Source organism: Schistocerca piceifrons, chromosome 7 (genome assembly GCF_021461385.2).
Source record: "Schistocerca piceifrons isolate TAMUIC-IGC-003096 chromosome 7, iqSchPice1.1, whole genome shotgun sequence".
Lineage (NCBI taxonomy): Eukaryota > Metazoa > Arthropoda > Insecta > Orthoptera > Acrididae > Schistocerca > Schistocerca piceifrons.
The window spans coordinates 539,336,534-539,361,713 of NC_060144.1; the positions used below are offsets into that span (position 1 = coordinate 539,336,534).

The 25,180-nt window shown below is 43.6% G+C and overlaps 1 protein-coding gene across 1 annotated transcript in view; it reads left to right on the top strand.

Annotated features, from left to right (window-relative positions):
• Window positions 1–12,577: 12,577 nt before the first annotated feature.
• The window catches only part of LOC124709072 (zwei Ig domain protein zig-8-like), a 199,395-nt gene continuing 186,792 nt past the window's right edge, over window positions 12,578–25,180 (top strand). Inside the window, exon 1 of the mRNA XM_047240720.1 lies at window positions 12,578–12,710. Coding sequence (XP_047096676.1) covers window positions 12,647–12,710 — 64 coding nt within the window. The 5' untranslated portion in view covers window positions 12,578–12,646. The remainder of the gene's footprint in view (window positions 12,711–25,180) is intronic.

Genomic DNA, 25,180 nt, shown 5'->3' on the forward strand with positions numbered 1-25,180 from the left:
TAATTTTTTTTTTTTGCAATCGAGAAAAAAATTACAGACACAAAAGCAGAAAACCCTCGCTACACAAAAATTTGGAAACTGAAGTAATAAAAAAAATTTAGAAATGTTACGATACTGATTTTACATGGTTCAGGTGTTCTACACAGTGTATCCTCGTCGCATACAACGCACAGAACGTTCACGCAGTCATGTGAAAATACCAAAAAGTCCTTTTTTCGGGGTGTTGTTCAACTCGTGTGTCACATTGGCTTGAATGTCGGTTATGTCATCAAAGCACTGACCATTCGTGTAAGCTTCTGCACTTTCTTGTTTTGTGGTAGCTTGATATCGATAACACCCAGTCTCGTGAAATTGTGTTGATTTTTCCCACAAAAAAAGTTCTTTCCGCTTTGCATTTTATCAAGATGCAGCAGGTGCCCACTCGTTGTTGTTTTTGCTCCGTAGTCAAGATCTGCGGAACAGACTTAGCATACGCTTTTCTCTTCATCAAAATATTCTGTAGGATGTCTTGAATACATGATTTAGAGATGTAGCATCACTGCGGTTTCTGAAACAACGTCACTGACAAACAGACGCAGCTCCCGCACTAACTAACAGTGCCTGTTCACAACTGAATGTTCGAATGTACAGTTGTTAGTTCAGTCTGATACGGTAAGAACTGCGCTGATGTCGCCAGTACGGCACGAATAAAATCAATCTCGGAACTTTTCGGGATGCACTGTGTACGTTGTGTAGTGTCAGTACTGGACGAGTGCCTCCAGTGAGAGTGAAGTGTGTTGATGCTGCTCACAGCAGACTGCTCCATATCTGATAACTGTGCGGCAGCGAAGGGTGAGAGAATTCCAGTATACAACCGGAATAACGACACTCGTAGAATACCGTGGCATTATTTAAGAGAATACCTTCGGTGCAAGGCCTTTGTCATGGCCTAGTAAATTCAGAGAAAGGTAAACATGGGGAATAATACCTGTCCTTGAAGGCCACACCAACAATGTCATCCAGAAGTTTTGTCCCACAACGGCCAAAACTTTGTGATGCACATTCATTATCTCCTGCATTTTTTAATATCCATTCAGAACAATAGAACCTGTAACGCATCCCAGTTACGTACTAAAGTTGTCGCAGTAATGCCATAGAATACTTCATGAGGAGTTATGGATATGAGGCGAGCCGCCACATTTGTTCTGTTGACAGTTGGGTGTATAATTGTTCATTCCCAGTCCCCACCCCTCCATGTACCCCGCACTATACGTTAATTAAGCACCGAGCTCTACGCGAAAGACCACCCCTTCATCTGTCACAGCACAATTGTAACACAATGGCAAGAAGTCTGAGCACCGTAGCATCCACGAGTTACGCGTAAAGAGGATGCCAAAGGACAGAAAACTGAATGAGTGCGACGCGGTATTCGTCTGGATGGAGACATAGACGCCCATTTATTTCCACGTGTAACTGTGTAAAGGAAGAAAATTAACGCACGATAACCTAGAGCTCGTCGCATAGAGAGCAAACACTGATACTGTTGGAAAAGTGAGCTTGGAACTCCCATGGTAACACAAAAGCATGTGAGGGACCCTCTTGGTTCTCGCATTGCTATCAGTCACTCCCTAGCCGCAATGGGAGCAGCTTCCGAGGAAGCTACAAAGTGGACGTTCTGGATCAGGGAGAGATTTACTATCGAAATTTGGACGGAGTGTGTTCCGACAAAAGTCATGCGACATATTTCCTCCAACTAACGTCTCGGTGCGTGGTCATCACGTGGATATCGGAAAATTTAGAGCTCATACGGAATTTTACCGATAACAATTCTTCCCGCGCAGAAATTGTGAGTAAAATAGAAGAAGGGGGAAAACAGAGTATTGTCAGAAGAACCCCCCGGCCGCACCTTCAGATATCTTGCGGAGTGTAGATGTAGGTGTAGGCGCAGATGTGGATGTAGTTTTGGAAGTAGGTGGACGATGACTTTATATGGGGCTCAGGGGTGTCAGCATTAACTGGTTGATCCTCGGTATTTGCTGTGGTGCTGGTCTGTATTATGACTAACAATTTCTTTTGGGGCACGTACACACAAACGACACAACTCTGCTCTATAACTGAAACGATTTCCATCTTCGAACAAGCTATCTTCGGCTTCAGTTGTTTCTCATGAATGTTCATCGTATGCGGCGTTCTGTGCTTTAGCATAATTTATTGTATAGTGTAGAAAAAATAACAGATAAAAATAAAAAAGAAGAAGTGGATATGTTTTGGTAATGTATGTAAGATAAATGACTAGAGGTTACTTACACAGGTCTTAAAATAACTTTAGCACAATAAGTTGAAAGATAGCGGGATTGAATAGGTCACGAAAAATTTACAGAGAAACAATGTCAGGGAAATGGAAACACCAACCAAGGATAAGATTAGAAGCCGCACGGGATTAGCCGAGCGGTCTAAGGCGCTGCAGTCATGGACTGTGTGGCAGGTCCCGGCGGAGGTTCGAGTACTCCCTCATGCATGGGTGTGTGTGTTTGTCCTTATGATAATTTAGGTTAAGTAGTGTGTAAGCTTAGGGACGGATGACCTTAACAGTTAAGTCCCATAAGATTTCACACATGGTTTTGATAAGTTTAGAAGAAATTACCACGAACGGAAGGGTGCCAAGGCAGGAACAAATCGAATATAGGTTGAGAGTGGAACGAGGAGAAGAAAAATTAACGCTATGTAAGTTCAGAGAACCACAGTAGGGAAAGGAAGGGAAACCAGAGAATATGTAGAGCGGAAATTAAAAAGTCGTATTCCTGTAAAGTCGTAAATGGCTAAGCAGGGATGGCTAGAGGACAAATGTAAGGATGTAGAGGCTTATATCACTAGGGGTAAGATAGATACTGCCTACAGGAAAATTAAAGAGACCTTTGGAGAAAAGAGAGCCATTTGTATGAATATCAAGAGCTCAGATGGAACCCAGTTCTAAGCAAAGAAGGCAAAGCAGAAAAGTGGAAGTAGTATATAGAGGGTCTATACAAGGGCGATGTGCTTGAGGACAATATTATGGAAATGGAAGAGGATGTAGATGAAGATGATATGGGAGATACGATACTGCGTGAGGAGTTTGACAGAGCACTGAAAGACCTGAGCCGAAACAAGGCCCCAGGAGTAGACAACATTCCATTGGAACTTCTGACGGCCTTGGGAGAGTCAGTCCTGACAAAACTCTACCATTGGACTATTATATTCTTCTCGAAGTCTGAGGGTATTTTGCCTGTCTCATGACAGGCAAAATACCCTCAGACTTCGAGAAGAATATAATAGTCCAATCCCAAAAAAAGCAAGTGTTGACAGATGTGAAAATTACCGACTATCAGTTTAATAAGTCACAGCTGCAAAATACTAACGCGAATTCTTTATAGACGAATGGAAAAACTGGTAGAAGCCATCCTCGGCGAAGATCAGTTTATATTCCGCAGAAACGTTGGAACACGTGAGGCAATACTGACCCTACGACTTATCTCCGAAATTAGATTAAGGAAAAGCAAACATACATTTCTAGCATTTGTAGACTTTGAGCAAGCTTTTAACAATGTTGACTAGCGTAGTCTCTTTCAAATTATAAACGTGGCAGGGGTAAAATACTGGAGGGAAAGGCTATTTACAATTTGTATAGAAACCAGATGGCAGTTATAAGAGTCGAGGGGCACGAAAGGGAAGCAGCGGTTGGGAAGGTAGTGAGACAGGGTTGTAGCCTGTCCCCGATGTTATTCAATCTGTATATTGAGCAAGCAGTAGAGGAAACGAAAGAAAAATTAGGAGTAGGTATAAAAACTTTGAGGTTCGCCAATGACATTGTAATTCTGTCAGAGACAGCAAAGTACTTTGGAAGAGCAGTTGAACGGAATAGAAAGTGTCTTGAGAGGAGGATATAAGATGAACATCAACAAAAGCAAAACGAGGATAATGGTATGTAGTCGAATTAAGTCGGGTGATGCTGAGGGAATTAGATTAGGAAATGAGACACTTAAAGTAGTAAAGGAGTTTTGCTATTTGGGGACCAAAATAACTGGTGATGGTCGAAGTAGTGAGGATATAAAATGTAGACTGACAAAGGCAAGGAATGCGTTCCTGAAAAAGACAAATTTGTTAACATTGAGTATAAATTTAAGCGTCAGGAAGTCGTTTTTGAAAGTATTCGTATGGAGTGTAGCCATGTATTGAAGTGAAACATGGACGACAAACAGTTTGAACAAGAAGAGAATAGAAGCTTTCGAAATGTGGTGCTACAGATGAATGATGAAGATTAAATGGGTAGATCACATAACTAATGACGAGGTATTAAATAGAATTGGGGTGAAGAGGAGTTTATGGCACAACTTGACAAGAAGAAGGGACCGGTTGGTAGGACATGTTCTGAGGCATCATGGGATCACAAATTTAGCATTGGAGGGCAGCGTGGAGTGTAAAAATCGTAGAGGGAGACGAAGAGGTGAATACACTAAGCAGATTCAGAAGGATGTAGGTTGCAGTAGTTACTGGGAGATGAAGCAGCTTGCACGGTATAGAGTAACATGGAGAGCTGCATCAAACCAGTCTTAGGGCTGAAGACAACAACAACAACATTCAAAAATGGCTCCGAGCACTATGGGACTTAACATCTATGGTCATCAGTCCCCTAGAACTTAGAACTACTTAAACCTAACTAACCTAAGGACAGCACACAACACACAACACCCAGCCATCACGAGGCAGAGAAAATCCCTGACCCCGCCGGGAATCGAACCTGGGAACTCGGGCTCGGGAAGCGAGAACGCAACCGCACGACCACGAGATGCGGGCAACAACAACATTATTCTAACATATATTGTCTACGTACTTGTGCTGTTGTGCTACATGCTCAGTCCTATGCTCCCACTGCACCAACACCATGTGCTCCTGGTATTAATGAATTTATACAGCGCTGGTAAAAGCACACAAGTTGCAAACACAAACACAGCGCCTTGGTTGAACTGTGCATGTACTGAGACGATAAAAACACAAGTAGACGTGGAGTCTACACTATTCACAATCTGTAACTTGCCGTACTGTAACTTCAACTGTCAATATATTAAGTTTTGCAATAAATAATTGTTTCTCGTTCTCTAATGTATAATTCACAATAGTTGCGTAACATACTGTAAATATCTACGAAGACGTACGTAACTATTAAGATGCGGATCAATGTAATCTCCATGCGATGATAAAAACGCACCTTGCGACACTCGTATATATTAACATCTATCGTACACTTTCTCTTGCACTGATCATTCACACTAAAGTATCTGTTTCGCACTTGCTCACGTCTCCAAAATCGTCCAGACAGACAGATTCTTAACTCTAGTTTACTAAACATATGTAAAATTTACGGTTACAGCTGGTCATACAATGTAACATTTTGTCCTTAATTTCGTGTTTGACATACCATTGAACATCTAGTAATTCTAATGGAGTAATGTTAACCTATAAATTATTACTTCCTTTAAATAAAATGTGAAGAAGTTAACTTTACGATGGCTTGGTAACAACGTAACATTCACTCATGGCTGCTTTAGGGTCAATATTTATCAAACGGCAATGTTTTCGAAGGTAAATTAATATTTATGTAGCTGTTCATACATTTGTTCAGCGGAGCACATACTCCGATAGCTCAATATAACGTCCGTTAACTTCAGTGCGACCGTTTAAAACCGATTTTATTATTCACGATGCACTGTCCGTTACAACGTCCGATCGCGAACACGACTCAGCACTCACTGCTCTATTATCGTAGCTCCTGCTTTCAGCAGTCATGGTATCGATACGGACAGCGGGTATCGATTCTCCAGGCAAAGCCTAGTTTAGACGACGGGACTAAGTGCTGCAGGCAAGCCAAACTCCTCGCTGTGGAACAGGCCATGTCTACAAGAGTTAAGTCCCTTAGTTCGAGCTGGTATATTCTCTATTCGGGATGTTTCTCTTCCGGCGACAGTCCTTTGTGCATTGCCGTATCTGTGTACTTTACTCGGTTTAGAAGAAACATAAACTACTGTGATGATATTCTTAGGTCTTCCCAAAAGTTAATTTCAGCTCGGATGCTTTCTTGTGACAGCCAGAGCGAGAGCACCAGCAGCAGCGAGTACTGTTTGTATAAAGCGTTTATTTTGCATTTTGTTTACGACCTTCCACTAAGGAAGGGATTCTATTTGTGTTTATCTGCTCTGCATAGTAACTAACAGTTCTTGATAAAACTTTACGTAGTTTTCGTGTTAGATTTCTTAGTGTTTTCTTGATCGTTTAGAACAGAAAGAGTCCTAAAACCGTCTTTTGTTTGTTTCGCGGCCGTTAGCCACTAGTCACTTGAATCAGCAGTTGTCTTGTGACAGCCAGAGCGAGAGCACCAGCAGCAGCGAGTACTGTTTGTATAAAGCGTTTTTGTACTTATTTGCTGCGCTTAGCTTTTAAATAGTTTTTCTGGGAAAACCTAGCGTAGTTTTCGCGTCTCGTATTTCAGTGAGTGTTTCTTGATTATCAGAGTAGCTCATCAGAAGATTATCTTGGGAATTTGTCACCGTATAGAGTAGGGTAAACGTACTCATGTGTAGGGACTGTGGTTGTTGTGAGCGGACGCAAGGAGAATTGGCCACTCTTCGGGGGCAGGTGGAGGCTTTGTCTGTTAGGCTCATCGAGCTCGAGGCGCAGGCGTCGGCTCGTAGTGGCGTTGGGGCAACTGTGGTGAGACCTATGCCTACTTCGGTGGCCTTGGAATCACATGGAACCCCTGATGTCGCTGCGTCTTCCGGCAGTGAGCATCTTACCGGTCAGCCATCACTCCAGGGTGAATGGCGGACAGTGGTGGGCTCGCGCGTGCCTGGCCGAAAGGCGAAGGTGGGATCTGGCCGCGTGGCAGCTGCCTTACCCCTTTCCAACAGGTACGGGGTGCTTCCTAGTGGTGACGACATCGTTTCCGAGCCACCACAGGATGCCTCGCCTGTTGGGCCAGTGGCCGATTCTCCGGCAAGGTCCCGACAGTCACAGAGGGCGGGCCTATTAGTTATAGGGAGCTCCAACGTTAGGCGGGTTATGGAGCCCCTCAGGAAAATAGCGGGTAGGTCGGGGAAGAATGCCAGTGTGCACTCGGTGTGCTTGCCGGGGGGTCTCGTCCGTAATGTGGAGGAGGCCCTTCCGGCAGCTATTGAACGAACTGGGTGTGACCGGCTGCAGATAGTAGCACATGTCGGAACGAATGACGCCTGCCGCTTGGGTTCTGAGGCCATCCTTGGATCCTTCCGGCGGCTGGCTGATTTGGTGAAGACAACCAGCATCGCACGCGGAGTGCAAGCTGAGCTTAATATCTGCAGCATAGTGCCCAGAGTCGATCGCGGTCCTCTGGTTTGGAGCCGTGTGGAGGGTCTAAACCAGAGGCTCAGACGACTCTGCGACTATAATGGTTGCAAATTCATCGACCTCCGTTATTGGGTGGAGAACTGTAGGGCACCCCTAGACAGGTCAGGCGTGCACTACACACCGGAAGCAGCTACTAGGGTAGCAGAGTACGTGTGGCGTGCACACGGGGGTTTTTTAGGTTAGAGGGACCCCCCCTTGGGCGAAACGATAAAATACCTGACGGCTTACCAGAGAGGACATTATCATCGTTGATAGAGAACGTCCGTCCTCGGAGACCAAAAACAGGAAAATTTAACGTAATATTGGTAAACTGCAGGAGTATCCAGGGCAAGGTTCATGAATTAGTATCTCTTATTGAAGGAAATAGTGCGCATATAGTATTAGGAACGGAAAGTTGGTTAAAACCGGAAGTGAACAGTAACGAAATCCTAGACACAGAATGGAATATATACCGCAAGGATAGGATAAACGCCAATGGTGGAGGAGTATTTATAGCAGTAAAGAATTCAATAATATCCAGTGAAGTTATTAGCGAATGCGAATGTGAAATAATCTGGGTTAAGCTAAGTATCAAAGGTGGGTCAGATATGATAGTCGGATGCTTCTATAGACCACCTGCATCAGCAACCGTAGTAGTTGAGCGCCTCAGAGAGAACCTGCAGAACGTCGTGAAGAAGTTTCGTGATCATACTATTGTAATAGGGGGAGACTTCAATCTACCAGGTATAGAATGGGATAGTCACACAATCAGAACTGGAGCCAGGGACAGAGACTCTTGTGACATTATCCTGACTGCCTTGTCCGAGAATTACTTCGAGCAGATAGTTAGAGAACCAACTCGTGAAGCTAACGTTTTAGACCTCATAGCAACAAATAGACCGGAACTTTTCGACTCCGTGAATGTAGAAGAGGGTATCAGTGATCATAAGTCAGTGGTTGCATCAATGACTACAAGTGTAATAAGAAATGCCAAGAAAGGAAGGAAAATATATTTGCTTAACAAGAGTGATAGGGCACAAATCGCAGAATATCTGAGTGACCACCATCAAACGTTCATTTCTGAGGAAGAGGATGTGGAACAAAAATGGAAAAAATTCAGAAACATCGTCCAGTACGCCTTAGATAAGTTCGTACCGACTAAGGTCCAAAGCGAGGGGAAAGATCCACCGTGGTATAACAATCATGTACGAAAGGTACTACGGAAACAAAGAAAGCTTCATCATAGGTTTAAGAGTAGTCGAATCATAGCTGATAAGGAAAAGCTGAACGAAGCGAAAAAGAGCGTAAAGAGAGCAATGAGAGAAGCATTCAACGAATTCGAACATAAAACATTGGTAAACAATCTAAACAAGAACCCTAAAAAGTTTTGGTCATATGTAAAATCGGTAAGCGGATCTCAATCCCCTATTCAGTCACTCGTTGACCACGATGGCACCGAAACAGAGGACGACCGAAGAAAGGCAGAAATACTGAATGCAGTGTTCCGAAACTGTTTCACTGCGGAAAATCGTAACACGGTCCCTGACTTCAGCCGTCGCACGGACGCCAAAATGGAAAATATTGAAATAAACGATATCGGAATTGAAAAACAACTGCTATCACTTAGTAGCGGAAAAGCATCCGGACCAGACGAGATACCCTTAAGATTCTACAGTGATTATGCTAAAGAACTTGCCCCCTTTCTATCAGCAATTTATCGTAGATCGCTGGAAGAACGTAAAGTACCTAGCGACTGGAAGAAAGCGCAGGTCGTTCCCATTTTCAAGAAGGGTCATAAATCAGATGCGAATAATTATAGGCCTATTTCGCTTACGTCAATCTGTTGTAGAATAATGGAACATGTTTTGTGTTCTCGTATTATGACGTGTTTAGATAATACAAATCTCCTTCATCATAACCAACATGGATTCCGCAAACAGAGATCATGTGAAACTCAGCTCGCCCTATTTGCCCAAGAAATTCACAGTGCCGTAGACACTGGCGAGCAGATTGATGCCGTATTCCTGGACTTCAGGAAGGCATTTGATACGGTTCCGCACTTACGTTTAGTGAAAAAAATACGAGCTTACGGAATATCGGACCAGGTTTGTGATTGGATTCAGGATTTCCTAGAAGAAAGAACACAACATGTCATTCTTAACGGTTCAAAATCTGCAGATGTAGAGGTAATTTCGGGAGTACCGCAAGGAAGCGTGATAGGACCTTTATTGTTTACAATATACATAAATGACTTAGTTGACAACATCGGTAGCTCCGTGAGGCTATTTGCAGATGACACGGTTGTCTACAAGAAAGTAGCAACATCAGAAGACTCGTACGTACTCCAGGAAGACCTGCAGAGGATTAATGCATGGTGCGACAGCTGGCAGCTTTCCCTAAACGTAGATAAATGTAATATAATGCGCATACATAGGGGCAGAAATCCATTCCAGTACGATTATGCCATAGGTGGTAAATCATTGGAAGCGGTAACGACCGTAAAATACTTAGGAGTTACTATCCGGAGCGATCTGAAGTGGAATGATCACATAAAACAAATAGTGGGAAAAGCAGGCGCCAGCTTGAGATTCATAGGAAGAATTCTAAGAAAATGTGACTCATCGACGAAAGAAGTAGCTTACAAAACGCTTGTTCGTCCGATTCTTGAGTATTGCTCATCAGTATGGGACCCTTACCAGGTTGGATTAATAGAAGAGATAGACATGATCCAGCGAAAAGCAGCGCGATTCGTCATGGGGACATTTAGTCAGCACGAGAGCGTTACGGAGATGCTGAACAAGCTCCAGTGGCGGACACTTCAAGAAAGGCGTTACGCAATACGGAGAGGTTTTTTATCGAAATTACGAGAGAGCACATTCCGGGAAGAGATGGGCAACATATTACTACCGCCCACATATATCTCGCGTAATGATCACAACGAAAAGATCCGAGAAATTAGAGCAAATACGGAGACTTACAAGCAGTCGTTCTTCCCACGCACAATTCGTGAATGGAACAGGGAAGGGGGGATCAGATAGTGGTACAATAAGTACCCTCCGCCACACACCGTAAGGTGGCTCGCGGAGTATAGATGTAGATGTAGATGTAGATATAGTAGATGCTGAGCAGCCGAGCTGGCGTCTTTTCATCATATAATAACGAATACAAACACGTGTATTGTTTCATTTCTGCGATTTATTGCAGACAACCGTTGCGTCCGCCGCAATTCGTGCAGCTGCCAAAAGTTCCATTTCAGACACGACTCCGCCACTTTTTATGAAACACGATACTAAACCGTACACTGGCATCATATGTCTACAGTCACACACGAAACCATTTGCGTGAGAGTCCTTCCACTCATTACTTGAAACTAGGTGGAGCGTTCAATAAGTAACGCAATAACATGTTTTTTCCTCGGCACTTTCGGTTGAGAAAAGGAAGAATGTATTGTAGATCGTGGTGGAGTACTCCTTGCTTGAGCCCGTATAGTTCCCTGCCGTTCCGATAGGTGTCGGCGCCGTACGTAGCCTTCAAAATGCCGTTTGTAACGGATGTGCGTTCCAAGCAGAGAGATGTCATTGAGTTTCTGTTGCCGGAAAATTAAAGCATCGTAGGTATCCAAAGGCACTTGCAGAATGTGTACGGAAACCAGATAGTAAAGAAAAGTACGGCGAGTTGTTGGGCGAGGTGTCTGCCATCATTGCAAGGAGGATGTGCAAACCTGTCCGCGGCCGGAGTGGCCGTGCTGTTCTAGGCGCTACAGTCTGGAACCGAGCGACCGCTACGGTCGCAGGTTCGAATCCTGCCTCGGGCATGGATGTGTGTGATGTCCTTAGGTTAGTTAGGTTTAATTGGTTCTAAGTTCTAGGCGACTGATGACCTCAGAAGTTAAGTCGCATAGTGCTCAGAGCCGTTTGAACCATTTTTGCAAACCTGTCAGATCTCCCGTGTGCCCGTCGGCCGCATCCAGCTGTGAATCCTGCAATGTTGGAACGCACGGGCTCTCTCATTTGAGGTGATCGATAGATAACATTCAGACACCTCGCTACTCAACTGGACGCTTATATTATTAGTGTTGACATAGTCGTCCACCAATTAGGGTACTCAAACCAGTTTGCCCGCAGGATTCTTCGCTGCCTAACAGAAGAACATAAAGAGCAACGAAGGACTATCTGTGTGGAATTGCTGCGCGTTAAGAGGCTGATCGTGTCCATATTATGGAGAACATCGTCCCAGTCAATGAAACATTGTTTCGCCGGCCGGGGTGGCCGAGGGGCACCAGCCGCTACAGTCTGGAATATCTACGGTGACAGGTTCGAATCCTGCCTCGGGCATGGATGTATGTGATGTTCTTAGATTACTTTAGGTTTAAGTAGTTCTAAGTTCTAGAGGATTGATGACCTCAGAAGCCATTTGAACCAAACATGGTTTCATCATTTCGAGCGGAAACAAAACAGCCATCCATAGATGGCGCCACGCCACCTCTCCTCCGAATTAAATGTTAAAAACTGCGCACTCAACCGGAAATATCATGTGTACGGTTCTCTAGTACTCTGAAGGGGTTGATTTCGTTGCTTGTGGTGCAACGATCAACTCTGAAGTGTATTGTGCTACCATCAGTAAACTGAAGAAACGAATTCAGTATCTTCGCCGCACCGGCCGGAGTGGCCAAGGGGTTCTAGGCGCTACAGTTTGGAACCGCGCGACCGCCACGTCGCAGGTTCGAATCCTGCCTCGGTCATGCATGTGTGTGATGTTCTTAGGTTAGTTAGGTTTAAGTAGTTCTAAGTTATAGGGGACTGATAACCTTAGAAGTTAAGTCCCATAGTGCTCAGAACCATTTGAACCATTTTTGCCTTCGCCGCCACAAAGATGCAAACGAACTTTTCTTCATGACAATGCAAGGCTTCACACAAGTCAGCGCCCCCGAGAGGAGCTCACAAAACTTCATTGGAATCTTTTTCCTCATCCACGCTGCAGCCCATCCCTTACATGTTCCGACTACCATCTGTTTCGCCCAATGAAGGATGCACTCCGCGAGAAGCAGAAGGAATATCGAATAAAAGCAATCTGCTTGCAAGAAAAAAATATGTTGTGCTACTTACTTTACTACCCTTGTAAAATGTCACCAGCAATCAGTTCTTCTAAATGAATACGTGAAGTGATACGGTTAAGTAAGACGGTTAACGATGGCTACCTGTGACATGTGTGGGACTGTTCTCCCTTGTTGCAGAAGTGACCGCTCGGCAGCTGGACGCCATGTAGCAGACAGAGAATGCCTCCGCCACCGCTGCTGCTGCTGCTGCTGCCGCTCTCGTGGTGGCTGCTCGCGCCAGCAGGTAAGTACACCGTTCCCAAAAAGCTTCTGCCTTCTGAAGAATTACGTAGTATAAGCTTATAACTTTCACCCCTGTAGCTCCGCTCGGTTAATCACGAGAACACGTGAAGCGGAAGAAGAAACAGGTTCAAAAACGAGCTGAATCGAAGTGGAAGAAGTGGAAACTTCACTGGCGTAAATGACACTGTATACATCCCTCATTGCTCTAATGTTTAAATAGTGATCGATGAATTACTAAAGTAAGTCGGGTACATGGCGTCAGGTCTGAATTGGTCCCTGGTGCTCTCCCACAAAGAATCGTACAGAAACAGAATGTTGTTGTGCTCTTAAGTCCTGAGACTGGTTTGATGCAGCTCTCCATGTTACTCTATCCTGTGCGAGCTTCTTTATCTCCCAGAACCGCCGGCCGGAGTGGCCGTGCGGTTCTGGGCGCTACAGTCAGGAACCGAGCGATCGCTACGGTCGCAGGTTCGACTCCCGCCTCGGGCATGGATGTGTGTGATGCCCTTAGGTTAGTTAGGTTTAATTAGATCTAAGTTCTAGGCGACTGATGACCTCAGAAGTTAAGTCGCATAGTGCTCAGAGCCATTTATCTCTCAGAACCTACTGCAACCTACATCCTTCTGAATCTGCTTAGTGTATTCATCTCTTGGTCTCGCTCTACGATTTCTACCCTCCACGCTGCCCTCCAATCCTAAATTGATCATCCTTTGATGCCTCAAAATATGTCCTATAAACCGATCCTTTCTTCTAGTCAAGTTGTGCCACAAACTCCTCTTCTCCCCAATTCTATTCAATACCTCCTCATTAGTGATCTACCCATCTAATCTGCTGCATTCTTCTGTAGTAACACATTTCTAAAGCTTCTATTCTCTTCCTGTCCAAACTATTTTCCGTCCAGAAACAGAATACTGAACAATAATACGATCGTCCGTCAGCTAAGGACGAATTATACTCTCTCAGCCATTAAACTCTCTATTTGAATGGATGTTGTTGTTGTGGTCTTCAGTCCTGAGACTGGTTTGATGCAGCTCTCCATGCTACTCTATCCTGTGCAAGCTTCTTCATCGCCCAGTACCTACTGCAACCTACATCCTTATGAATCTGTTTAGTGTATTCATCTCTCGGTCTCCCTCTACGATTTTTACCCTCCACGCTGCCCTCCAATACTAAATTGGTGATCCCTTGATGCCTTAGAACATGTCCTACCAACCGATCCCTTCTTCTAGTCAAGTTGTGCCACAAACTTCTCTTCTCCCCAATCCTATTCAATACCTCGTTATTAGTTACGTGATCTACCCACCTTATCTTCAGCATTCTTCTGTAGCACCACATTTCGAAAGCTTCTACTCTCTTCTTGTCCAAACTAGTTATCGTGCATGTTTCTCTTCCATACATGGCTACACTCCATACAAATACTTTCAGAAACGACTTCCTGACACTTAAATCTATACTCGATGTTAACAAATTTCTCTTCTTCAGAAACGATTTCCTTGCCATTGCGAGTCTACATTTTATATCCTCTCTACTGCGACCATCATCAGTTATTTTACTCCCTAAATAGCAAAACTCCTTTACTACTTTAAGTGTCTCATTTCCTAATCTAATTCCCTCAGCATCACCCGATTTAATTTGAATACATTCCATTATCCTCGTTTTGCTATTGTTGATGTTCATCTTATATCCTCCTTTCAAGACACTGTCCATTCCGTTCAACTGCTATTCCAAGTCCTTTGCTGTCTCTGACAGAATTACAATGTCATCGGCGAACCTCAAAGTTTTTACTTCTTCTCCATGAATTTTAATACCTACTCCGAATTTTTCTTTTGTTTCCTTTACTGCTTGCTCAATATACAGATTGAATAACATCGGGGAGAGGCTACAACCCAGTCTCACTCCTTTCCAAACCACTGCTTCCCTTTCATGTCCCTCGACTCTTATAACTGCCATCTGATTTCTGTACAAATTGTAAATAGCCTTTCGCTCCCTGTGTTTTATACCTGCCACCTTCAGAATTTGAAAGAGAGTATTCCAGTTAACATTGTCAAAGGCTTTCGCTAAGTCAACAAATGCTAGACACGTAGGTTTGCCTTTTCTTAATCTTTCTTCTAAGATAAGTCGTAAGATTAGTATCGCCTCACGTGTTCCAACATTTCTACGGAATCCAAACTGATCTTCCCCGAGGTCCGCTTCTACCATTTTTTCCATTCGTCTGTAAAGAATTTGCGTTAGTATTTTGCAGCTGTGACTTATTAAACTGATAGTTCGGTAATTTTCACATCTGTCAACACCTTCTTTCCTTGGGATTGGAATTATTATATTCTTCTTGAAGTCTGAGGGTATATCGTCTGTCTCATACATCTTGCTCACCAGATGGTAGAGTTCTGTCATGACTGGCTCTCCCAAGGCCATCAGTAGTTCTAATGGAATGTTGTCTACTCCCGGGGCCTTGTTTCGCCTCAGGTCTTTCAGTGCTCAGTCAAACTCTTCACGCAGTACCTTATCTCCCATTTCGTCTTCATCTATATCCTCTTCCATTTCCATAATATTGTCCTCAAGTACATCGCTCTTGTATAAACCCTCTATATACTCCTTCCCCCTTTCTGCCTTCCCTTCTTTGCTTAGAACTGGGTTGCCATCTGAGCCCTTGATATTCATACAAGTGGTTCTCTTCTCTCCAAAGGTCCCTTTAATTTTCCTGTAGGCAGTATCAATCTTACCCCTAGTGAGACAAGCCTCTACATCCTTACATTTGTCCTCTAGCCATCCCTGCTTAGCCATTTTGCACTTCCTGTCGATCTCATTTTTGAGACGTTTGTGTTCCTTTTTGCCTGCTTCATTTACTGCAATTTTATATTTTCTCCTTTCATCAATTAAATTCAATATTTCTTCTGTTACCCAAGAATTTCTATTAGCCCTCGCCTTTTTACCTACTTGATCGTCTGCTGCCTTCACTACTTCATCTCTCAGAGCTACCCATTCTTCTTCTACTGTATTTCTTTCCCCCATTCCTGTCAATTGTTCCCTTATGCTCTCCCTGAAACTCTCTACAACCTCTGGTTCTTTCAGTTTATCCAGGTCCCATCTCCTTAGATTCCCACCTTTTTGCAGTTTCTTCAGTATCCATCTGAAGTTCATAACCAATAGAATGTGGTCAGAATCTACATCTGCCCCTAGAAATGTCTTACAATTTAAAACCTGGTTCCTAAATCTCTGTCTTACCATTATATAATCTATCTGATACCTTTTAGTCTCTCCAGGATTGTTTCAGGTATACAACCCTCTTTTATGATTCTTGAACCAAGTGTTTGCTATGATTAAGTTATGCTCTGTGCAAAATTCTACAAGGCGGCTTCCTCTTTTCATTTCTTCCCCCCAACCTACTATGTTTCCTTTTCTCCCTTTTCCTACTGACGAATTCCAGTCACCCATGACTATTAAATTTTCGTCTCCCTTCACTACCTGAATAATTTCTTTTATCTCGTCATACATTTCATCTATTTCTTCATCATCTGCAGAGCTAGTTGGCATATAAACTTGTACTACTGTAGTAGGCATGGGCTTTGTGTCTATCTTGGCCTTAATAATGCGTTCACTATGCTGTTTGTAGTAGCTAACCCGCACTCCTATTTTTTTATTCATTATTAAACCTACTCCTACATTACCCCTATGTGATTTTGTATTTATAACCCTGTAATCACCTGATTAAAAGTCTTGTTCCTCCTGCCACCGAACTTCACTAATTCCCACTATATCTAACTTTCACTTATCCATTTCCCTTTTTAAATTTTGTAACCTACCTGCCCGATTAAGGGATCTGACATTCCACGCTCCGATCCGTAGAACGCCAGTTTTCTTTCTCCAGATAACGACGTCCTCTTGAGTAGTCCCCCCCCCCCCCCCCCCCGGAGATCCGAATGGGGGACTATCTTACCTCCGGAATATTTTACCCAAGAGGACGCCATCATCTTTTAATCATACAGTATAGCAGCATGTCCTCGGGAAAAATTACGGCTGTAGTTTCCCCTTGCTTTCAGCCGTTCGCAGTATCAGCACAGCAAGGCCGTTTTGGTTAATGGTACAAGGCCAGATCAGTCAATCATCCAGACTGTTGCCCCTGCAACTACTGAAAAGGCTGCTGCCCCTCTTCAGGAACCACATGTTTGTCTGGCCTCTCAACAGATACCCCTCCGTTGTGGTTGCACCTACGGTACGGCCATCTTTATCGCTGAGGCACGCAAGCCTCCCCACCAACGGCAATGTCCATGATTCATGGGGGGATTTGAATGGTGTGTGCACTAAAATTTGCATAAATTATGACACGCGAGTAAATAAGTAAAGCAAAATATTTTTTCCTAAAAGGAGGTTGGTTTTTTCAATCTTCTCCACCCTTTCGTCTACTAGATCCAACGTTTTCAACGTGATCTCCGTTCAATGCGACGGCCGTACGCAACCTGTATGCCCCGAAGATACTACTCTACTAGCCGACATCGGAGCCGACATCTTTCCGCGTCAGTAACTTCTCTCAACAACCACTTAACTGCTTCCTTCATTGGGCGGAAGAGGTGGAAGTTCGAAGGTGCGAGATCCAGTCACTAGGGTGGATGAGCAAGAACACCCCAATGAAGCTGCGTCAGCTCCATTCGCGTGCGCAAATTTGTGGGAGGCCTCGAGTTCTCATGGAGAAGGAGAAATTCAATTTTTGCATCGACGAATACTCTGGAACCTTTTCTTCAATTTCCTGAGGGTAGTACAATATACTTCAGAGTCCGTCGTTGCACAATGAGAGAGGACGTCATAGAGTAGCCCCTTCAGAGTCCCAGAAGACAGCTGCCATAAATTAACCGGCCGTGGTTGCGGTCTTAAACCGTGTCGTCGGAGATGACGTAATGTGGCGCCACTCCATGGATCAGCCGGTTTTTTCACAGTTTGAAGTGATGGACCCAATTTTCATTGCCTGTGGCGCGCAGGAGCATACGTAAAGGTGAAACTACATGTCGGCCCAGTGTCGCAATGCGCGCTACCGGCGTTAAAAACAAACGTCAGATGTCACTAGACGTGCCATTACGAATGAAATGTTTTTTCTCGGAAGAAATTAGGATCCCCGGGCCCAAACACTGTCCAGTTGAAAGCCACGATCACGATTTAGACTATCTTCTGCTTGATGTATTTCCACACATTCTTTAATTATTCAGTACCAGAAGGATATCGTCGGGGCCAAGATTTTTGTGGCCGGATAATCGAAAATCTGGTAATACAACGCTCAGTTACGTCCGACTTACTGGGCTGCGAAAGGCGAGTGTGGCGCTCATGTTCGATGCACCTCTCATGTCCTGTGCATATCGTCTGACGTATGTAAGCTTTCCCACGCTTGGAACGAATTTTGTAAATTCCGGACTTCAGGAATCCCTGCTCGTCCATTACCGAACCGGGAAAACCACTTACAATGGCCGCTGACCGGAATGTTACTTTAATTTGACGTTTCCTTAAGATACTGCCTACTTCAGAAGGAAGGTTGCCGACGTATGTAAGGAACACCCTAGACTTGAACAACTCCTTATCTTATTGATGTTGTGGGCAGTCACGGGTCTTCCTCCTTAGCGCTGTAGTAATCTGATGTTTTGAGTAACCATTATCTCCGAACGTCGACTGTAGATGTTCTGGCTCCTATGTAACACTGCCTGCATCAGAAATAACATGTGCCCCGTGAACCACCGTTCTAAGGACGCCGGTAGTTTGTGAAGAGTGACGGCAGCTCGAGCCTTCCAGAGAGAGGTCCCAATGTGTAGACTTACAGTAGACAGAATGCCACAATAATACATAAACATTCCTACGATAAAGACGTCCTAAAACGGTAAGCAACCATCCGTCTCTATTTGTATCGTAAATCTGATGTTCTTGTGGACTGACTTCCTATGTTGCAAAAAAACACGACAGTTCTACTTCACCATAGGGCCACACTACAAAAGTGTCATCTACATAACGCCAGAAGACTCTCTGGCTAAGTTTTGCCGAATCAAGTTCTCATTCCTCAAAGTAATCATTAAAATAGTTTGCTACCAGAGGGGAGAGGGGACTGCCCGTGGCAACACCGTCAGTTCGTCCAAGAAATTCATTGTTAGTTCAAAACTAGGTTGAGGAAAGGACATGATGAAAAAGTGCATTTATATCGTTCGTGGACTTATTGCTGATGAATAACAAACAGTCCATAAGAGAAACCTTAGTGAATAGTGAGAGGATATCAATGCTCACTAATGTCAGTTTCACTGAGTTGAAGTGATTTTAGTGTATTGATGAAGTCAGCAGAGTTGCGAACGTGATGCGTGCAATTCCCCACAAAGGTCTCAGTAAACAGGCAAGACATATAGCCAAATGACACGTGGGGGCATCGATATTACTGGCGATCGGCCGTAACGGAATCTATATCTTATGAATCTTCCAAAGAACATATACTTTGGGTGGCATAAAAGTATGAGGTTCTTCTTCACCATAGGGCCACACTACATACGTTTCATCAACATATCGCCAGAAGACTCTCTGGCTGAGTTCTGCCGAATCAACTTCTCTTTCCTCAACCTATTCGATAAAATAGGATGCTACCAGAGGGGAGAGGGTCACCCGCCTAGCGAGCAAACAAGAGCGGCAATGCCACAAAAATAAAAAGTGAACATATTTTTTGTATAAAATAAGAGAGGGAGATAAGGTATAGAGACAAGGAAAGGACCTAACACACTTTCTTGTCTATAATACAACACGCAGTCGCCATTGATCTTTATTTTACAATTGCCATTGCCGACTCTCGCCCACAAAAACAGGTAATCATCAGCGTTTAACTACTACTTCCTTCTGATAGACAATACAAATGGCATGCTTGGAACAAGACCACCATAAGGCTGTTTAGCCAACAGTCCTGTAGTCTCAGCAATACTCCAAGTCTTCCAAGCCAAAATGTTAGCATCTGGAAATGCTTCAAGGCCACCATAATCTGCTTGGTTGCCCCATACAACAGCCAGTGTCAACCATGTACTACCTCCGAACACTGCCCAGCCAAGTGAATATCAATCGCCTTCAAAATGCAATACACAGATACACTGCGCCGCCAGCGACGACGGTAACCACGTCGCAGAGGCATTGCTGTGGCACGTTAACACAAGTGAACGTAGCAAGCCAACACCCAGCGAGACACCCAGACCTACGCGTCCGCACTCCTCGACGTTTGCAGGGTGAATGACGCTCCGTGCTCCGGCACAGCTGGACGCCAGTACAGCTTATCGCACCACAACTTCCGGTCGCCACTCGCTCGCAGAGCGTCAGCGCACCTTATCAGCACGACTGCCGCAACCGGAAGTTAATTTTAGCGCAACACGGGCCTAATAATGCTAGGTACATTTTGGCTTGGAAGACTTGGAGTATTGCTGAGACCACAGGACTGTTGGCTAAACAGCCTTATGGGACTCTTGTTCCAAGCATGCCATTTGTATTGTCTACCAGAAGAAAGAAGAAGTTAAATGCTGCGCTGGAGATGCTGCCGGACGAACGCGGGCCCTAATATTACTAGGCCCGCCTTGCGCTAAAATTGACTTCCGGTTGTAGCAGTCGGGCTGATAAGGCGCGCTGACGCTCGGCGAGCGCGTGGCGAGTGGAAGTAGTGATGCGATAGGATGTGCTGGCGTCCAGCTGCGCCGCAGCAATCAGCATCATTCGCTCTGCGAACGTCGATGAGTGCGGACACGTAGCTCTGGGTGTCTCACTGGGCATTGGCTTGCTACGTTCTCTTGTGTTAACGTGCCACAGCAATGCCTCTGCGACGTGGTTACCATCATTGCTGGCGGCACAGTGTACCTGTGTATCGCAGTTTGAAGGCGATTGATATTGACTTGGCTGGGCAGTTTAATAAGCAACAATTGATTGGAGGTCCAAATGGTTTTCCTGTACTCCATCGGAACTTTACTTGTGATGTACAAGCAGTGTTTGGAGGTAGTACATGGCTGACACTGGCTGTTGTATGGGGCAACCAAGCAGATTATGGTGGCCTTGTTGCATTTCCAGATGCTAACATTTTGGCTTGGAAGACTTTTAGTACAGCTGAGACTACAGGAGTGTTGGCTAAACAGTCTTATGGTACTCTTGTTCCAAGCATGCCATTTGTATTGGCTACCAGAAGAAAGAAGAAGTTAAATGCTAATGAGTACCTGTTTTTGTGGGCGAAAGTCTTTCCGCCACTTCTTGCAGAGCAGAAGAAGAATTCATCAGCGCTGACGTTTTTCTTTCCACTTTCCTGGTGGGGTCTTTGTAAGACTTCCAGTACACTGGCCCACTCAACAAGCTATAAATCTTTTGTTCATAAATCTCACGTTACAAAAGCACGGTGGCACTTCCCTTATCCGCTGGTAAGACCATCGTGTGAGGATTTTTTCCAGGCTTTCGTAGTGCAGCGCTTTCCATGGCAGAACTTTTGCTCTTCTGATGAAGAGCTTTCATGAGCGCACGAAATGTTTCTCGTCTTATTTCTTCTGAAGCGTCACTAGGAAGAGGTCTAACAGCTTCCTCAACAGCACTGATAAAATCAATTAGAAGCAGCGTTCTCGGCGTATGGGCGAAATTTAAGACTTTCCGGTTCAGTGACCCCGTTGTACTGACAAAAGCCCTATCTGTTAATTTGACAATAGCGCGTCGAACAGTATCTTCTTACGGTAACATTGCTGATAAGCGGGCGAACTTCTAAAACTCTCTTGAAGTAGACTTCGCTCCAATTTTTTTCCTTAAAGACGACACCCTCAACTAGCAGTCTCCAGTCGGCTGACACTCACCTGAAGATGGCTGAACGGTTGTCAGCAAAAATATTGTGGAACGAAGCCAACATGATCGGGCTGCTACCCTGATTTGTGATTATTTTCGACTGACTGATATTGCAACGTAATGGAGCGTGTGAAACAAATAAAATACGTGCTTCGCATATAGTCCTGAACTCCTGTTTCCGTAGACCGCAATATTCCCTCCTTCGCGATACTCTCTTTTTTTATTATGTGGCGATTATACGATACTTGAGCCACTGTACAGCTGATATTTACTCGTTTACAAATTTTTTTCTTTGTATTGGAGACTAGAATTATACTCGAGGATACAATGATCGTTTCTCTCATTGCCGTACTTATGCTCATTTTGACTTAAGCTTTTATCAAAAATCCTTAATTTTATTCTGTAATGAAGCCTCTTTCCTTTCCTGGAAATATCTCTAACTCTATCCAAAGGTGTTTTATGAATTAATAGATCAAAAATTAGCTAGTAGTTCTCCACTATTGATCAACACGTGTCTAATAATATTTCAATGGAACTGCATGATTTGAAAGTAGTCTCCCATCATTACACTAACATCAGAATTTCGTGATCAATGTGCAACACATTTTCACGTTTTCGTACTATCGTTGTTGCTGCCTCTGATTGGTTCTGTTTGAAAGAAATCCATTTTCTAAAATTAATTACCCTTCAGTTCTAGAGAGTGTATCATGTCAACGTCTTTCATTATAGTTTGTTCTTACTTGGTTGTTCTAGCTTTCACTAAATATGACTTCTTGTAGAACATACGAACCAGCCAGGGACTGTAAGCTTCTTTTTATGTCTTATAAGTGCTGGTAATATTCGTCATTTCATTCTCAGCCGTTTATTTGACGTTGAGATTCGGCAACGTGAGTGGCGTAAATAGTGCAGTAAGTGGGACATGTCTGTAGAACCACGCGCTCAAACAGCAATAGGATAAAAATTTGCTCTCAATGAAACTGCACCAAGCAATGAAATTAATATCTTGAAATGCATGTTGAGATGAGTATGTACATATTATGTGACAGATAGCAGATCGCTTGTTGTTGAGTTGAACGAAGGGTTACCAGGATTCATTTAACTGGGCCATTAAATCATCTTCCAAGATAATCTACATCTATACCAAAATGATTACTCTGCTACTTACAATTAAGTGACTTGCAGAGGGTTCATCGAGCCACATTCAAGCTAGTTGCCCTTAAGTCTTGAACAGCGCGTGGCGAAACCGAAAACATACACCTTTCGGTTCGACCTCTGATTTCTCTTATTTTATTATGATGGTCATTTCTCCCTAAGTAGGTGGGCGCCAACAAAATATCTTCATACTCTAAGGAGAAAGCTGCTCATTCAAATTTCATGCGAACGTCCTCTTGCGACGAAAAACGCCTTTTTTTAATGACTACCATCACATTACATGTATAATATCAACGGGCACTGTCTCCCCTAATTAGTTATAATACAGAATGAGCTGCACTTCTTTGGACCTGTTCGGTGTCCTCCCTTGACACCATCTAGAGCGGATCCCACATTTCACAGCAGTACTCCAGAAGAGAGCGGACAAGCGTAGTGTAAACACTCTCTCTTTACTTGACCTGTTACATTTTCTAAGTAAGCATGAAGAAGTGCATCAAAAAGCAACTTGAAACGTCCCCTTTGAACAATTTTTACAAGACTGTGCTTAAACTGACATACAATATTGTTAGCGCAACGCAATCTGACTTTCAAAAATCCCTGCAAAAGAATGGCCCTGAGTAACATTAAACTATACCTTTCAGAAATCACTTACCTCACAAAAATCTTCATTGCTCGAACTACTGGAGTACAGCGAGCCACTACTGCCAGCTAAATAAAAGATTCAAACTACGGAAGGCACTAACTACTGATAGGGATAGTTAGCAAATGAAAGATATTAATAGAGAACAAACAATGTATTTACCTTGATTGCCGGCCGCGGTGGTCTCGCGGTTCTAGGCGCGCAGTCCGGAACCGTGCGACTGCTACGGTCGCAGGTTCGAATCCTGCCTCGGGCATGGATGTGTGTGATGTCCTTAGGTTAGTTAGGTTTAAGTAGCTCTAAGTTCTAGGGGACTGATGACCTCAGAAGATGAGTCCCATAGTGCTCAGAGCCATTTGAACCATTTACCTTGATAGTCATAATATATATAGCAGTTCATGGCAAATTACAAAACTCCGCCATCTCTCTCCCCACATCCATCACTGCTGGCGACTCACCTCCAACTGCGCAACGCTACGCGCTGTTAACAGCTCAGCTGCCCAACACTACAATGGCGAGTATTACAACAATGCAAAGCAGCCACAGACTGCACACAGCACAGCCAGTGATTTTCATACAGAGGTGGCGTTACCAATAACAAACCTAAACAGCCTACTTACATAGCCCCCATGCTCCCCACAAAAAATTTTACAAATTGGTTTGGGCAGTGACCAATACAAATTTGAAAAAATTTTTCATAATTACAATAACAAAGAAATCAAATGCACACACTTATTGGTACAACGTTGGTCAAAAGCTAAAATTTTGTCACAGTCCATAAAGACAGTACTGATCATTCATCATAATAGTAATTACAGTTTTTTGTTCGCAAAGTCTCATTAGTAAAAGAAATTGCACACGGAAGTAGTGGATTTCCATGCAGACTTGAAGAAGTAGTGTTGTCCTTCCAACGGAAAGACAGCGCTGACTCTCGACATGCAGACAGGTAATGGGTCACAACAGAGCAAACTCACAACAGAGTCATTCGAAGTTTTGAAGAATATTGGTAGGTAGGTCGTCACAGAGCAGACCCACTGTAATCCTGGTAGAGATTGTGGTATTGGTGGGCCATCAAAGATGCAGACCCATTATAGTCCTTGTATAGACGGCCAGCAGCCATCTATTGCGACTGTGCAGGTGCACTATCACCATCGAAGAGTCTTGCAGAGAAGATAGCAAGTCCATAAACCACCACTCGTGCACTCACAAAAAAAATTTTTTTTGAAATGTCCTTAGAACCAGCAATGCTGTTATCCAGTCCCTTGCTGAATTTTTAACACACGTGCAAACACTATCAGTCCCTACTTCTCACATATTGTCCATATACTATGAGCAACAGAAACGTGTGCAGTGAAATGTATATCTCAAGTTACTTAATTTGATGAACTGATGTCAAGTACAATTTTATAACATGAGAATACAATTACAAAGATACAGAAAACATCATTAAAACATAATAATACAGATAACATTTGTAGATAATCGGGGCTTTACAAAAGAATAGAAATAAACATATACATCAATGTTTCAGGAATTATGAGATAAGTAGATACATAAAATATCAGAATAACTTTTGGAACATCAACTTTACACATGAGCATTAAAACAAAACAGAATAAATAGTGTCTAAACACCTTTATGAAGAAAATAACAGAGTATTTGAAAAATTCTACAACATAAATCTTATTAGCTAAACACATAAAGACAGGAAAAACACAAATACATAAGGGAACAGAAACACATAGTGGGATAACACAAGGAAAGGACAGGGTTTCTTTTACTGCAGTATTTTGCAAACAAAACTTTCTTTACTTCTCGGAGATCTCCCTTCATTCGTCATTATTCCCAAAAAGTCCTATCTTTACCTGCTTTCTGTACTT